Source organism: Dasypus novemcinctus, chromosome 18, assembly GCF_030445035.2.
Source record: "Dasypus novemcinctus isolate mDasNov1 chromosome 18, mDasNov1.1.hap2, whole genome shotgun sequence".
NCBI classification, from domain to species: domain Eukaryota; kingdom Metazoa; phylum Chordata; class Mammalia; order Cingulata; family Dasypodidae; genus Dasypus; species Dasypus novemcinctus.
Genome location: NC_080690.1, coordinates 56,344,263 through 56,359,178, shown reverse-complemented (window position 1 = coordinate 56,359,178; position 14,916 = coordinate 56,344,263). Strand labels below are relative to the sequence as shown.

General features: G+C 39.1%; 1 protein-coding gene across 11 annotated transcripts in view; it reads right to left on the bottom strand.

Annotated features, from left to right (window-relative positions):
* ZNF568 (zinc finger protein 568) overlaps nucleotides 1–14,916 on the bottom strand; it is a 115,017-nt gene that overhangs the window by 99,766 nt on the left and 335 nt on the right. For 4 of the 11 annotated variants that reach the window (XM_012530371.3, XM_012530374.4, XM_071209544.1 and 1 more), the window contains exons 2-3: nucleotides 13,507–13,577; nucleotides 11,385–11,443 (exon numbers count right to left, since the gene is read on the bottom strand). The exons of 3 other annotated variants lie outside the window; for them this stretch is intronic. In XM_012530371.3, coding sequence (XP_012385825.2) covers nucleotides 11,385–11,399 — 15 coding nt within the window. In that variant the 5' untranslated portion in view covers nucleotides 11,400–11,443; nucleotides 13,507–13,577. The remainder of the gene's footprint in view (nucleotides 1–11,384; nucleotides 11,444–13,506; nucleotides 13,578–14,916) is intronic. 4 more of the 11 variants (XM_058279297.2, XM_004448876.5, XM_058279298.2 and 1 more) reach the window with 1 other exon arrangement.

Here is a 14,916-nt window from a genome sequence, read left to right as displayed (position 1 = left end):
GAATAGATCAAAGACTAAATATAAGAACCCAAAGTATAAAACTCCTAAGAAGAAAACACAGGGAACCATCTTCAGGACCTTGTGTTAGGCAAGATCTAACATCAAAAGCACAAGCAACAAAAGAAAAAAATAGATAAATGGAATCTCATCTAAATTAAAAACTTCTATGCATCAAAGAACTTCATCACAATAGTAAAAAGAAAACCTACAGAATGGGAGAAAATACTTGGAAATCTCATATCGGGTAAGGGTTTAATAGCCAGAATACATAAAGAAATCCTACAATACAACAATGAAAAGACAAACAACCCAATTTAAAAATGGGAAGAAGACCTGAATAGACATTTTTCAAAAGAAGACATAGAAATGGCCAAAACACACATGAAATGATGCTCAGTATCATTAACCTTAGGGAAATGTAAATCAAAACAATGAGGTACCCTTTCACACTCACTAGGATGGCTACTATTTAAAAAAAAAAAAAAACAAGAAACAAAAACAAGTGTTGAAGAAGCAGATGTGGCTCAAGCAACTGAGCTTCCACCTACCACATGGGAGGTCACTGGTTCAGTTCCCAGTGCCTCCTAAAGAAGAAAGTGAACTGGCGTGACAGGCAGGTGTGGCAAGCTGGTAGAACAATGAGAGACACAACAAAGCAAGGAGTGGAGATTTCCCCATGCCTCCTAAAGAAAATATGCAAGACAGCTAGCTGATGCGATGGGCAGGTGTGGCAAGATGATGCAACAAGCTGGTGCAACAAGAGACTCACGGGGAAACAGACTTTGGCCCAGTGGTTAGGGCGTCCGTCTACCACATGGGAGGCCCCCGGTTCAAACCCCGGGCCTCCTTGACCCGTGTGGAGCTGGCCCATGCGCAGTGCTGATGCGCACAAGGAGTGCCGTGCCACGCAAGGGTGTCCCCTGCGTTGGGGAGCCCCACGTGCAAGGAGTGCACCCATGAGGAGAGCCGCCCAGCGTGAAAGAAAGTGCAGCCTGCCCAGGAATGGTGCCGCCCACACTTCCCGTGCCGCTGACGACAACAGAAGCGGACAAAGAAACAAGACGCAGCAAATAGACACCGAGAACAGACAACCAGGGGAGGGGGGGAAATTAAGTAAATAAATAAATCTTTAAAAAAAAGAAAAAAAGAAAAAAAAAAAAGAAAAAGAAAAAAAAAAGAGACTCACGAAGAAAAACACAATGAGAGACACAACAAAGCAGGGAACAGAGAAGGTTCACGTGATTAAGTGACTCTCTCCCACACTGGAGGTCCCAGGTTCGGATCCTGGTAACTCCTAAAGAAACAAAGATGACAAACAGATTCAGCAAGTGCAAACAACAAGGGGGTGGGGAGAAATAAATAATAAAAATAAAATAAATCTTTACCAAAAAAAAAAAAAAAGTTGGAGAGGAAGTGGAGAAATAGGAACACTCCTTCATTGTTGGTGGGAATGTAAAATGGTGCAGTCACTGTGGAAAACAGTTTGGTGGTTCTTCAGAAAGTTAAGTAGGCGGCAGACTTGGCCCTGTGGTTAGGGTGTCTGTCTACCACATGGGAGGTCCGTGGTTCAAACCCGGGGCCTCCTTGACCCGTGTGGAGCTGGCCCATACGCAGTGATGATGCACGCAAGGAGTGCCATGCCACACAGGGGTGTCCCCCACGTAGGGGAGCCCAACGCGCAAGGACTGCGCCCCGTAAGGAGAGCCGCCCAGCACTAAACAAAGTTTAGCCTGCCCAGGAATGGCACCACCCACACAGAGAGTTGACACAACAAGATGACGCCACAAAAAGAAACACAGATTCCCATGCCGCTGACAACAGAAGTGGACAAAGACACAGCAAATAGACACAGAGAACAGACAACGAGGTGGGGGGGAAGGGGGAAAGGGAGAGAAGTAAATAAATAAATAAATCTTAAAAAAAAAAAAAAAAGAAAGTTAAGTATAGCATTACCACATGACCCAGGAATCCCTCTTCTAAGTGTATAACCAAAAGAACTGAAAGCAGGGACTTGAATAGATATTTGTTCATTGATAGTCATAACAGTATGAATCACAATTGTCAAAAGAGGGCGGCGGACTTGGCCCAGTGGTTAGGGCATCCGTCTACCACATGGGAGGTCCGCGGTTCAAACCCCGGGCCTCCTTGACCCGTGTGAAGCTGGCCCATGCGCAGTGCTGTTGCACGCAAGGAGTGCCCTGCCACGCAGGGGTATCCCCCACGTAGGGGAGCCCCACGCGCAAGGAGTGCGCCCCATAAGGAGAGCCGCCCAGCGCGAAAGAAAGTGCAGCCTGCCCGGGAATGGTGCCGCACACACGGAGAACTGACACAACAAGATGACGCAACAACAACAACAAAAGAAACACAGATTCCCGTGCCGCTCACAGCAACAGAAGCGGACAAAGACACAGCAAATAGACACAGAGAACAGACAACTGGGGTGGGGGGAGAAGGGGAGAGAAATAAATAAATCTTAAAAAAAAAAAAAATTGTCAAAAGATGGAAGGAACCCAAGTTTGTCCATGAGCAGATGAATGGATAAACAACATGTGGTATATACATAAATGGAATATTACTCAGCTGTAAAAAGGAATGGAGTTTTTTTCTGATACATGCAACCACATGATGAACCTTGAAGACATCACGTTGAGTGAAAAAAGCCAGGCACAAAAGGGCAAATATCTTATGATCTCACATATATGAAATAATTAGATTACACAAATTGATAAAAGTTAGAAACTATAAAAAAGGCTGGGATGGGGAGTTAATGCTCAAATGGTACAGAGTTTCTGTTTGGTGTTATGGAAAAGTTTTCATGATGTATGGTAGTGATGGCAGCAACAACACCATAAATGTAATTAACACCACTGAACTGTACATTTGAAAGTAATTAAAATGGGAAGTTTTAGGTTGTATATATATCTGCAGAATTTTAAAAAATTTTAAGTGTACAACACAAATAGCAAACCCTAACATAAACTACAGACTACAATTAATAGTATAATTATAAGAACGTTTCATCAATTGTAACTAAAGTATCACACTAGTGCAATGTTAAAAATAAAGGAAAACTGTGTGCACCCATGTGTGTGGTATGTGTGGAGTATACGGGAACTCTGTGCTTTCTGCATGATTTTTCTGTAAAGATACAACCTCAATAATTTTTAAAAGGCAATTTTTTTTTTTAACTAATTGTATAATCTTGACAAGCAGGTTTAAGCCTCAGTTTCCTTATATGTAAAGTGGCATTTACCTAGTAGGGCTGATGTGAGTACTAAATATATATCCAGCTTATACAGGAATCACTTAATATTATCAGGAAAGATAATTCCTTGGAATATAAGGGAAAACAAGGAAAAATAAAAACCAAAGAAAACATCTCTTCCACTACCTTGAGTAAATACAAATAAACCTCATTAAAAAAAGAAAAAAGAAAAAAGATTGCACCTTTAACAAAACTATAGAACAAGTAACAAGTCTTAGAAGTAAATATAGATGAGTTTCTGGTTACATAAAATGGTGAATCAGTGCTTTAAAACACGCACATACACACACACAATTTTCCTAAGATGTTAACTCTCTTTGCAACCATGTCAAAAATTCCATATTAGTAGGTAGGAAATACAGTGGAATACAGTTTGTGCTGTGAAGTTTTATTCCTCCTGTCAGACAGAACCAAGAAAGGTTCTGGGTCTGGCAAGAAGCCTTAACAACTCCAGAGTTCTTGCTGGTATCATAGCACTTTCCTCTTTCTGTTGAAAATACCTAATGCAAAATCTTCAAGACCCTTCATTTGGCAAAGGATTCTGAGATATGACACCAAAAGCAATACCAGAAGAAAAAAATGGACTTCATCAAAATCAAAAACTTTTGTAATCAAAGGTCATTATCACTAAAGTAAAAAGACAATCTACAGATTGGGAAAAAAATACTTGGAAATAATACATTTGATAAGTGTTTAAAATCCAGACTGCATAAAGAATTCCTACAATTCAATTAAAAAAAAAACAATTAAAAAGTGAGCAAGGACTTGAAAAGACATTTCTCCAAGGGAGATATGCAAGTAGTCAAAAAACACACAAAAAGATGCTAGTCATTAGCCAACAGTGTAATGCAAATCAAAACCACAATGAGATACCTCTTCACACTCACTAGAATGGCTATTGAAAAAACTGAAAATAGTAAGTGGAGAAATTGGAGAAATTGGTCAGGATGTGGAGAAATTGGAACCCTTGTGCATTGCTGGTGAGCATGTAAAATGGTGCAGAGGCTGTGGAAAACAGTTTAGCTGGTCCTCAAAAAGTTAGACATAGAAGTATCAAATGGCCCAGCAATTCTACTTCTAGATATACATCCAAAAGAACTGAAAACCGGGATTCAAATAGATAACACTCAGCAGCATTATTTATAATAGCTAAAAGGTTGAAACAACTCAAGTGTCCATTAAGAGAGGAACAGAGGGAAGCAGATGTGGCTCAAGCAACAGAGCTCTCTCCTACCACATGGGAGGTCTCAAGTTCAGTTCCCAGTGCCTCCTAAAGAAGACGAACAAGACAGTGAGCTGATGCAAGAAGAGACACAAGGAGGAAAACATAATAAGAGAGACAACGAAGCAGGGAGTGGAGGTGGCTCCAGTGATTAGGTGCCTCCCTCCCACATGGGAGGTCCTGGGTTCTGTTACTGGTGCCTCCTTAAAAAAAGGAAAATGCTCAAACAACAAACAGACACAGCATATGCAAACAATGAGGGGTGAGGAGAAATAAATAAAATAAATCTTAAAGAAAAAGAGAGGAATGGAAAATGAAAATGTGGTATATACATACAATAAACTATTATCCATCCACAAAAAGCAATGAAATTCTCAAACAAACATGATACTACATGGATGAACTCTGAAGATATGTTAAGCCAGACATAAAAGTACCAATATGATTCCACCAATAAGAAATATCTAGATCAGTCAAATTCAGGGACAGAAAATAGAACAGAGGTCATCAGGGGCCAGGATCAGAAAGGAATGAGGAGCCACTGCTTACTAAGTATAGAGTTTTTTGGGAGCACTGATGAAAAAGTTTTGGTAATGGACAATGGTGATGGTAGCACAACATTGTAAATATAATTAATACCACTGAAATAAACACTTACAAGGGTCAAAATGGGAAAGTTTATGTCACATATATGTTATCACAAGACATTTAAAAAACACTTAATGGGACAAATCTTTTAAAAATAGCTAAGTTTACTGTGAGGGCACAAAGGTAATGATGTTTCAATTCGATAGTACACTGGTTGGCAACTTTCTGTACATTTTTTCTTAAAATTACATAAATATTAAATGAGTATTTGTCTTAAAAACTTACGGTAGGAAAGCGGACTTGGCCCAATGATTAGGGCATCCATCTACCACACGGGAGGTCTGCGGTTCAAACCCCGGACCTCCTTGAACCGGTGTGGAGCTGGCCCATGTGCAGTGCTGATGTGCGCAAGGAGTGCCCTGCCATGCAGGGGTGTCCCCGCGTAGGGGAGCCCCACGCCCAAGGAGTGCGCCCCGTAAGGAGAGCCGCCCAGCGCAAAAGAAAGTTCAGCCTGCCCAGGAATAGCGCCACACACACGGAGAGCTGACATCAACAAGATGACGCAACAAAACGAGACACAGATTCCCGTGCCACTGACAATTAACAGAAGTGGACAAAGAACACGCAGCAAATAGACACAGAAAACAGACAACTGGGGGGAGGGGGGGAAGTGGAGAGAAATAAATAAAATAAATAAATCTTTAAAAAAAAAAACTTAGGGTATGACATTTTTTCATATCTTTTCTTACCTACTATGCATGTTTTTACTTCAAATATATTTAAAAGCTTGAATGGATTAGCCTAATTTTAAGAAAAATGTTTAAAATCATTGCAATAAATAAATCTGTATAATTTTGGCTCTTATTTTTCTATTTTTGCGTAGATTAATTTAAAGGAAAATTATAACAATTCAATAATGGTGACTCCTAAATCAAAAAAAGGATATTTAAAAATATATTATCCAAATCCTCTTTTAGGTCTCAGTAATATTTAAACATTTTTTCATCCTCCCATATGTATCAAATACTTTTCTTGTTACATTTTTTTTCCTTAATGACTTCATTTTTACTTTTAGCATCTTTCTTTCATTTAATTTTGAAAGAAATTAAATATGGTTTTTATATAGGAATGCTATTAATTTTTGTATTCTGTTTGGGGAATCTATATTTGATCAAACTCTCTTTAGCTGCCCATATTCATAACTGTTTCATCTAAACATAATGTTGTATGCACTTACTTGATTTTTATTTTTTATTTCTTCTCTTTTCTGTATCCTCCCATAAAAGTTCTGAAATTATCATAAATAAATGTGGTGAAATGAATAATCTGGTCATGTTTCTGATTTAATGGGAATGTTTCACCAGGAAGCATGGCACTGGCTTTGAGTTTAATATCTGTAAGTATATGTGTTGTATATATTTTTGAGTGTTTTATTTTTTATGTTGCAATCCCCTAGCTGCTTGCACTCACTGTCTGCTCTCTGTGTCCATTTGCTTTGCATTCTTCTGTGTCTGCTTATCTTCTCTTTAGGAGGCACCGGGAACAGACCCTGGGACCTTCGGACATGGGAGGGAGGCACTCAATCGCTTGAGCCACAACAGCTCCCTGGCTTGTTTTGTCTCTCATTGTCTTTTTCCTCTGTGTCTCTTTTTCGTTGCATCATCTTGTTGGGCCAGCTTTCTGCACGGGCCAGTACTGCCAGCTCTCTACGTGGGCCAGCTCTCTGCAGGGGCCAACTCTGCTAGCTCACTGCTATATGCCAGTTAGCCTTCACCCAGGGGCCCTGGGAACTGAACCCGGGACTCCCTATATGGCTTGCTTGAGCCACATCTGCTTCCCTGTGAATAAGTTTTTAAAAATATGCTAAGAAAGTATCCTTGTACTCTTATTTTATAAATAGGTCCTTTTTGTTTTTTTAAGAAGGTGCCGGGGATTTAACCCAAGACCTTATACATGATTAGCAGGCACTCAACCACTGAGCTACATTAACTCCTCAGTAAAAGTTGTTTTTTTTGTTTATTTGTTTTTAGGAGGTACCAGGGATGAACCCAGGACCTCATACATGGGAAGCAAGAGCTCAACCATTTGAGCAACATTTTTTCCCTAATAGGTCCTTTAAAATCTCAAATTCCGATTTTTTCTCAAAAAATTTTCCACTCTATGGAGATAATTACACTTTTTCTTGAATATGGTATATTATATTAATAGATTCCTTTAAATTGATCTATTCTTTATTATGACAGAAAAGGTATTTCACCCAATTCTTCTTTAATTAATCTATAAATGCTTTTTTTGCAATGCCAATTAAAATCCCAGGATGATATTTTTTACCTAAAACTAGATAAGTTGATTTTAAAATTTAAATGGAAGTATGAAGTTCACAAAGTGGCTGAGAAAGTTTTGACAAACTAAAAAGATGTGTGTGGAGCTAAAGGAAGAATCTTTGCCTGAGCAAACAGAGTTACTACAAAGTTACAATAATTAAAACAATGTAAAGACAGAGTATAATAATGTTATAGATGTAGACAAACAGATTAATGAAACAGAAGATAGAATTTAGAAATAGAACCAAGCATGTATATGAGAAAGGTGAAATTGAAAAAAAAGATCTATGTAATAAATGATATTAAAGCAACTGTTTTTCTATATGCAAACATAATTCCACTGACAGAATTATCAGTAAATCCCTATCATACCAATTACAGTTAATTTCCAGTTGTATTAAAGATTAAATACGAAAAACAAAATCTTAAAGATTATCTCCATAACCTTATATTAGGAAAGCTATCTTGGTAAAGACCAACAATAACAACTCATAAATGAAAACTGTTAAATATTGACTTTTGTATATTCATTCTGACAATTCTTTTCCTGCATGTAAACATTTGTTATTTGCTAAATGTAATTATCAAAATTTAGAGTGTCTATACAACAAAAGATAGATGATAAAATACAAGTGAGAGACAGGGAAAATATACCTGCATAAATCTAAATGCAAAAAGTAGGCATTCTTAAAATTCCCTCATAATAGGTAAAAAAAAAATAAAAAAAAAAGACTACCAACTTAATATGGACAAAGCATATAAATAGGTAACTGGCAAATATTGCATTTCGTCGCTCATGACTGGGATTCAACCTCAACAGTGTCACAGAGTGTGGGCCTTAGAGTCAGATGGTCTGGGTTTGAATCCTAGCTTTATCAGACATTTAATGCACAAAGTTATCATTCTTACTTTCTGTGTTTCACTTCCCTTGTCTGTAAAAATTGCAATAATAATATCTACTTCACAGGCTTCTGATAATAATTAGATGAGGGAAACGGACTTGACCCAGTGGTTAGGGTGTCCGTCTACCACATGGGAGGTCCGCGTTTCAATCTCCGGGCCTCCTTGACCCGTGTGGAGCTGGCCCATGCACAGTGCTGATGCGCGCAAGGAGTCCCGTGCCACACAGGAGTGTCCCCCGTGTAGGGAAGCCCCAAGTGCAAGGAGTGCGCCCATGAGGAGAGCCGCCCAGCGCGAAAGAAAGTGCAGCCTGCCCAGGAATGGCGCCGCCAACACTTCCCGTGCCGCTGACAACAGAAGCGGACAAAGAAACAAGACGCAGCAAATAGACAACCGGGGCGGGAATTAAATAAATAAATCTTTAACAAAATAATAATAATAATTAGATGAAATAAGCCATGCAAGTTCATAGCACATTATACCTGACACATAGTAAATATTCAATAAAGCCATTATATTTGTTGTTGTAGAAGATTTTTTAGTTGCAGAATAGTTATTCATATATAGATAATCATGGAATGTATTTACATCCAGATTCTAGAATGAGTTTTAGACTATATGACCAGAAATGTAGGCAGTCTATTTCTATTTGAGAGTCCCTTTCTATCTGATAGTCTAAAAGATCTTTTTCTGATATCTGACAAGGACAGTATAAATTTTTTGACAGCTAATAGTGTCCCATTTAAAGATTACATCTCCTTTAACATGATTTCCAGCTTTTTACTTTGTAAAGAAAATACATACGTGAACTAATTATTGGAATCCTCTCATAAAAGATGGTCATTACCCATCTATTCAAAATAATGCTCCCCAAAAAATATATCTGCAAATTCTAATGGTCTGTTTCCTGAGACATTATTACTTTAAAATCTTTAATGGGGGAGCCAATGTGGCTCAGTGGTTGAGTGCTGGCCTCCCCCATAAGAGGTCCAGAGTTCAATGCCTAGTCCCAGTACCTTAAAAAAAAAAAATCTTTATTACCCACTTGCATTTCTTCCAACTGCTTTGTGATTTTCACCCAACTTTCTAATTTATCAATTATTGATTTTTGAGAGTTGGTAGTATAATTTCTGCTATATATATTACAAAAACTGTTGTCCAGTAGTGCCTTTTTACATTTTTGTAGTGTTTTTACAGAACTGAAGGATTCATTTTACATACCGAAATCAGGCAAACTTCTCTTTTATCTTATGGAATTCCTGTTAAACTAAAAAGGGAGGTCAATGAATGCAGCCAACACATTCAAAGACCTTCTGAGATAGGAAAAAAGATTATATAACTAATAATTACAACAATAATAATACCTATCACTTAGAAAGCACCTACTATATGCATATCACATGTATCATCATCTGGTCAAAAGAATTACATGCTTTTTTTTTGGTTTTTTTTTAAACGTTTTTTTTTTCTCTCCCCTTCTCCCCCCACCCCTGTTGTCTGTTCTCTGTGTCTATTTGCTGTGTCGTCTTCTTTGTCTGCTTCTGTTGTTGTCAGCAGCAAGGGAATCTGTCTTTCTTTTGGTAGCATCATCTTGTTGTGTCAGCTCTCCATGTGAGCAGCACTATTCCTGGGCAGGCTACACTTTCTTTCGCGCTGGGCAGTTCTCCTTACGGGGTGCACTCCTTGCACGTGGGGCTCCCCTACGCGGGGGACACCCTGCATGGCAGGGCACTCCTTGTGCGCATCAGCACTGTGCATGGGCCAGCTCCACACAGGTCAAGGAGGCTCAGGGTTTGAACAGTGGACCTCCCATGTGGTAGACGGACGCCCTAACCACTGGGCCAAGTCTGCTGCCTACATGCATTTTTGAGCATAAGAAATATTTGAATTGAAGCGGGAAAGACAGTGGAGTCGGAAATTTTCAGCACACAAGAGTTTGAGGGATAACAGACAGAGAAAGGTCCCAGAGGTGGAAATGGAAGGAGTCAGGAGCAGAGGACAGGGAAGCAGTTGTGGCTCAACTGATACAGCATCTGCCTACCATATGGAGGGTCCAGGGTTCGATACTCAGGGCCTCCTGACCCGTGTGGTAAGCTGACCCATGCGCAGTGCTGCCATGCGCAAGGAGTGCCATGCCATGCAAGGGATGTCCCCCGTGTAGCGATGCACCACACACAAGGAGTGTGCCCTGCAAGGAAAGCTGCCCCATGAGAAAAAAGCGCAGCCTGCCCAGGAGTGGTGCTGCATACACGGAGAGCTGATGCAGCAAAAAGACACAACAAAAAAAAAAAGGCGACACAGTTTTCCAGTGCCACATGACAGGAATGCAAGTGGACACAGAAGAACACAGCAAATGGACACACAGAGCAGACAACAGGGGGGAAGGGTAGAGAAAGAAACAAAAATAAATGTTAAAAAAAAAAAGAGCAGAGGACAATGGGTCATTTTTTAAAAAGATTAAGAACACTACATCATCTGAGACCATATAAAAGATTTGGATTATTGTATACTTTGGATGGATTGTATGTATCAATAAAATTGACTTAAAAAAAAAAAAGATTTGGTAAGCTATGGCTCCTAGAACCACGTACTTTTGCCATAGAATTACTATTTTTTTTTTATTTGACGTGTATGAAAAACTCAACTGAAAAAATATACATGGAACATCCTTTGAAAGGCCCAGGCAGACTTAAAAAAAACAAACAAACTGAGATTAACAAATAATTATGGAATTATTTTAGAATTTTTTACTAGGTGCCAAAGAAAAGCCTTTTCTTTCCTTAAGTAACTATTAAGCTTTTTCCTCATAAACAATACAAATGAGAGAATAAAACTATGCCCCAGTTTGGTTGGTCTCTCCAGATCACATTCAAATTTGAATTCATCTTTAATAATTGTATATAGACTTTTTCCTATACATCCATATCTTACATTTCCCCTGGTTTTTATCTTCTATTTGTATTTTTTCCTTATTTTGATTTTCATCTGTTTAGATTTTTTTCCAAATTACTAGATGGATAATGGTAACTCCCTAAAACTACACTGCAAAATAAGGCAATAAACAAAATAAGGCCTTAAAACTTACAAGAGATCTGGTCATATCCTCTTCTTCCTCAGAAAGAGCAGAATCCTGAGATTGCCAGGCTGAGAGAAGAGAAGCAGAACAGATTTCTTTCAGAGCTTTAGACAAATAATGTAGACATCTTCAATACTGGGTGGCTATAAGCTCCCCTGTGGATTAATGCTCCTCAGAGTCAGAAAAATGTTAATCATCAGGCTACGGAAACAATGAAATGTACATGGATGGATGATTTAGTCACATACACTCTAGTCGGGATAGCTAGAGGGTGAAGTATAAGGAAACCAATGAAATCTACTGGCAATATAGTATACCCCTAGGTTCTTGCTGTTTTACTTAGAGAAATTTATCCTACATACATAATAATAATTACCACAAAAACTTAAAGATTAGGATATTCTTTGAGGTGCTATTTTGAATGTTAAGAATTTGGCAAAAAGTTTAAACAGAGAACGGTTATAGGCACGTGTGACATTCTACTGACAGAATGAAAATGAACAATGACTCTAATAACATTTTAAAATAATTGGTTTGGGAAGCGGACTTGGCCCAGTGGTTATGGCGTCTGTCTACCACATGGGAGGTCCGCGGTTCAAACCCTGGGCCTTCTTGACCCATGTGAAGCTGGCCTATGTGCAGTGCTGATGCGCGCAAGGAGTGCCATGCCATGAGGGGTGTCCCCTCATAGGGGAGCCCCGTGTGCAAGGAGTGCGCCCGGTAAGGAGAGCCGCCCAGTGCGAAAGAAAAGTGTAGCCTGCCCAGGAATGGCACCGCACACACGGAGAGCTGACACAACAGGATGACGCAACAAAAAAAAAAGAAACACAGATTCTCATGCTGCTGACAACAGAAACGGACAAAGGAAGCACACACAGCAAATAGACACAGAGAACAGACAACTGGGGCGGGGAGGAAGGGGAGAGAAATAAATAAATAAATTTAAAAAATAAAAATAAAATAAAATAATAATAAATAATAAATTTAGGGCCTTCTGGTAAAAAATGGAAGACTAAATCCTTGTATTTATCTCCACTTTCTCCTAAACCCAACCAACATTACAGTAAGGGAACCTAAGATACATAAACTCAAAAGGAAAAAGACTTCAGCAGATAATAGATGTCAACAAAATTTTGGAAGCTACACAGTGGAAAGATGAGTAGTATATAACTCAGCAAACTAGAGAAAGCTAAAACTTAAATCAGGAGAGGAGAGGCCTGAAAAGCCATGGTAAAACTTCTGTGGGTATAAAGGTATAGGCTCAATGCAGGAATGAATATAAAGCTGTCAGAAAATAGATTTGCAACAAACCCACATTTAGAGTAAAAGTGATTTGCTTTACAAGCCCAGTTATTCTATTCCATTTCCTGAGTTTCCTTGGCAAGTGAGGTATAAAAGAGTTGCATTAAAAGTCCCAGATTCTTCATTTGAAATGAGAATTACACCCATTTCGCAATGATACTGGATGAATAAATTAAATGGTTATTAAGTAAATTAAGAAATATTAATTTACTATGTGCTATGAGCCTTTACTAAGTGAAGAATTTTTTTTAAAAAGATGCAAAAGAGAGCAGATCAATCCCTTCCCTGCAAAACAGCAACAATGAAAAAGAAACATTCAATTATAATAAATTTTGAGGAATGCTATACTCGAGGTATGTACCTCTTCTTTTTTTCAGGATAATTACAGCCATCTGGCAAACCACATAATTTATCATATATATTATCCATCCACCCCTCACAAGAACTATGAAAACAGGGATTTTTTTTTCTTTTTTGGCTATTTGTTTACTGATAGCAGGTGCTCAAAAAAATATGTTGAGCAAGTGAACTACTACTAATCTTAGGTATTTCAAATTAGAAGTAATATATCAAACAATAACCTAGAAATGGGTGGGTACTTTGGATTGAAAGTGTTCTAAAGTCTAAATTTGGGTTTCATTAAATATTCAAGTTAAAATTTCAAGGATAAGAATAGAACTGAAATTAGTAACATCCAAGCCAATGGAGAGAATAAAGGGAATAAGGTAAACATGCACAATGAAAAGAACAGAAAATAAGAAATGGAAAATAAAACATAGAAAATTAAATAAACAGCAATTACAAAAAAAGGCAACTGACTTAAACTCACCTATTAAAATACCAGTCAAATAGGATAAAAGGGAGGAAAGCCCAGCAATATATTCTCTACAAGAGAGAGACCTGAAACAAAAACATAAAGGGGTTGGAAAATGAAATCCCTGGAAAGTAAACTAACAACAATCAAACCTGACAAGCAATATTATCAGACAAAAGAGAACTTAGACTAAAAAGCAATCACCAGGATAGAGGCAGAGTTTTACTATGATAGACTGGAATGTCGGTGCAATTTTTCACTCCTCTCTACCAGGAGCATACATTCACACTCTTTTTTGCCATGCTCTCCCACTATGGGTCTAATATACTTTCCCAGCCTATCCATCCATCATGTGACCTGCTTTGACCAACATACTATTAATATACCTGGGAGCTGAAGTTTTAAGAGTGTTTGCATGGGAAGCGAACAGATACAGCATCTGCCTACCACTTGGGAGGTCCATGGTTCAAACCTAGGGCCTCCTGACCCATGTGATGAGCTGGCCCACCGGCAGCGCTAATGCATGCAAGGAGTGCCCTGCCACGCAGGGGTGTCCCCCACATAAGGGAGCCCCACGCACAAGGAGTGCGCCCCGTAAGGAGAGCCGCCCAGCGTGAAAGAAAATTCAGCCTGCCCAGGAGTGGCACCGCACACACAGAGAGCTGACACAAGAAGATGATGCAACAAAAAGAGACAGATTCCCAGTGCCACTGACAAGAATACAAGTGGACACAGAGAACAGACAACTGGGGGCGGGGCGGGGTTGGAAAGTGTTTGCATGATCTGTTTTGTGCCCTTGTACACTGGTGTTCCACCAAGAGAAGAACATTATCCTGGTAACCGCTGTTCTTGTAGCCTGAAACCCAGAAAGAACACATGTGGAGAACTTAACCCATTCTAATGCTGAACTAAACCCACTTCAGCCAAGCTCAACCTATATCAGCTGAACACAGTCTACCTGCAAACCCTGAAACAAGATGATGAGATAATGAATCTGGAAAAGACCACCACGGAATAGGGCCAAGAACTGCTGGGAAAAGAAAGCAGCAAAATAGACTGGAGGGAGGACCAATAGAAAAGCAAATACGGAAATGTTTTTATCCAAGGAAGAGATAGCAATTCTGTTGAATGTTACAGAAAAGACAAGACAACCACCATATACATTAGGTTCATATACACACCACACACTTCATCATAATCACACACAACCACAAACATCACCACGACAGGCATATAATCATACACTCCATTCACACACCATCCTCTCGCAAACACCCGAGATACAAATCACAATCTCACACACACAAAGAATCACAACCACACAGTACATAACTATCATGCATCCCACACATTAGTGCACACGCACACACAATCTCTCACCACAGTTTCTAGCTCCAACAACTCCGACCACGCCCGTTCCCATTG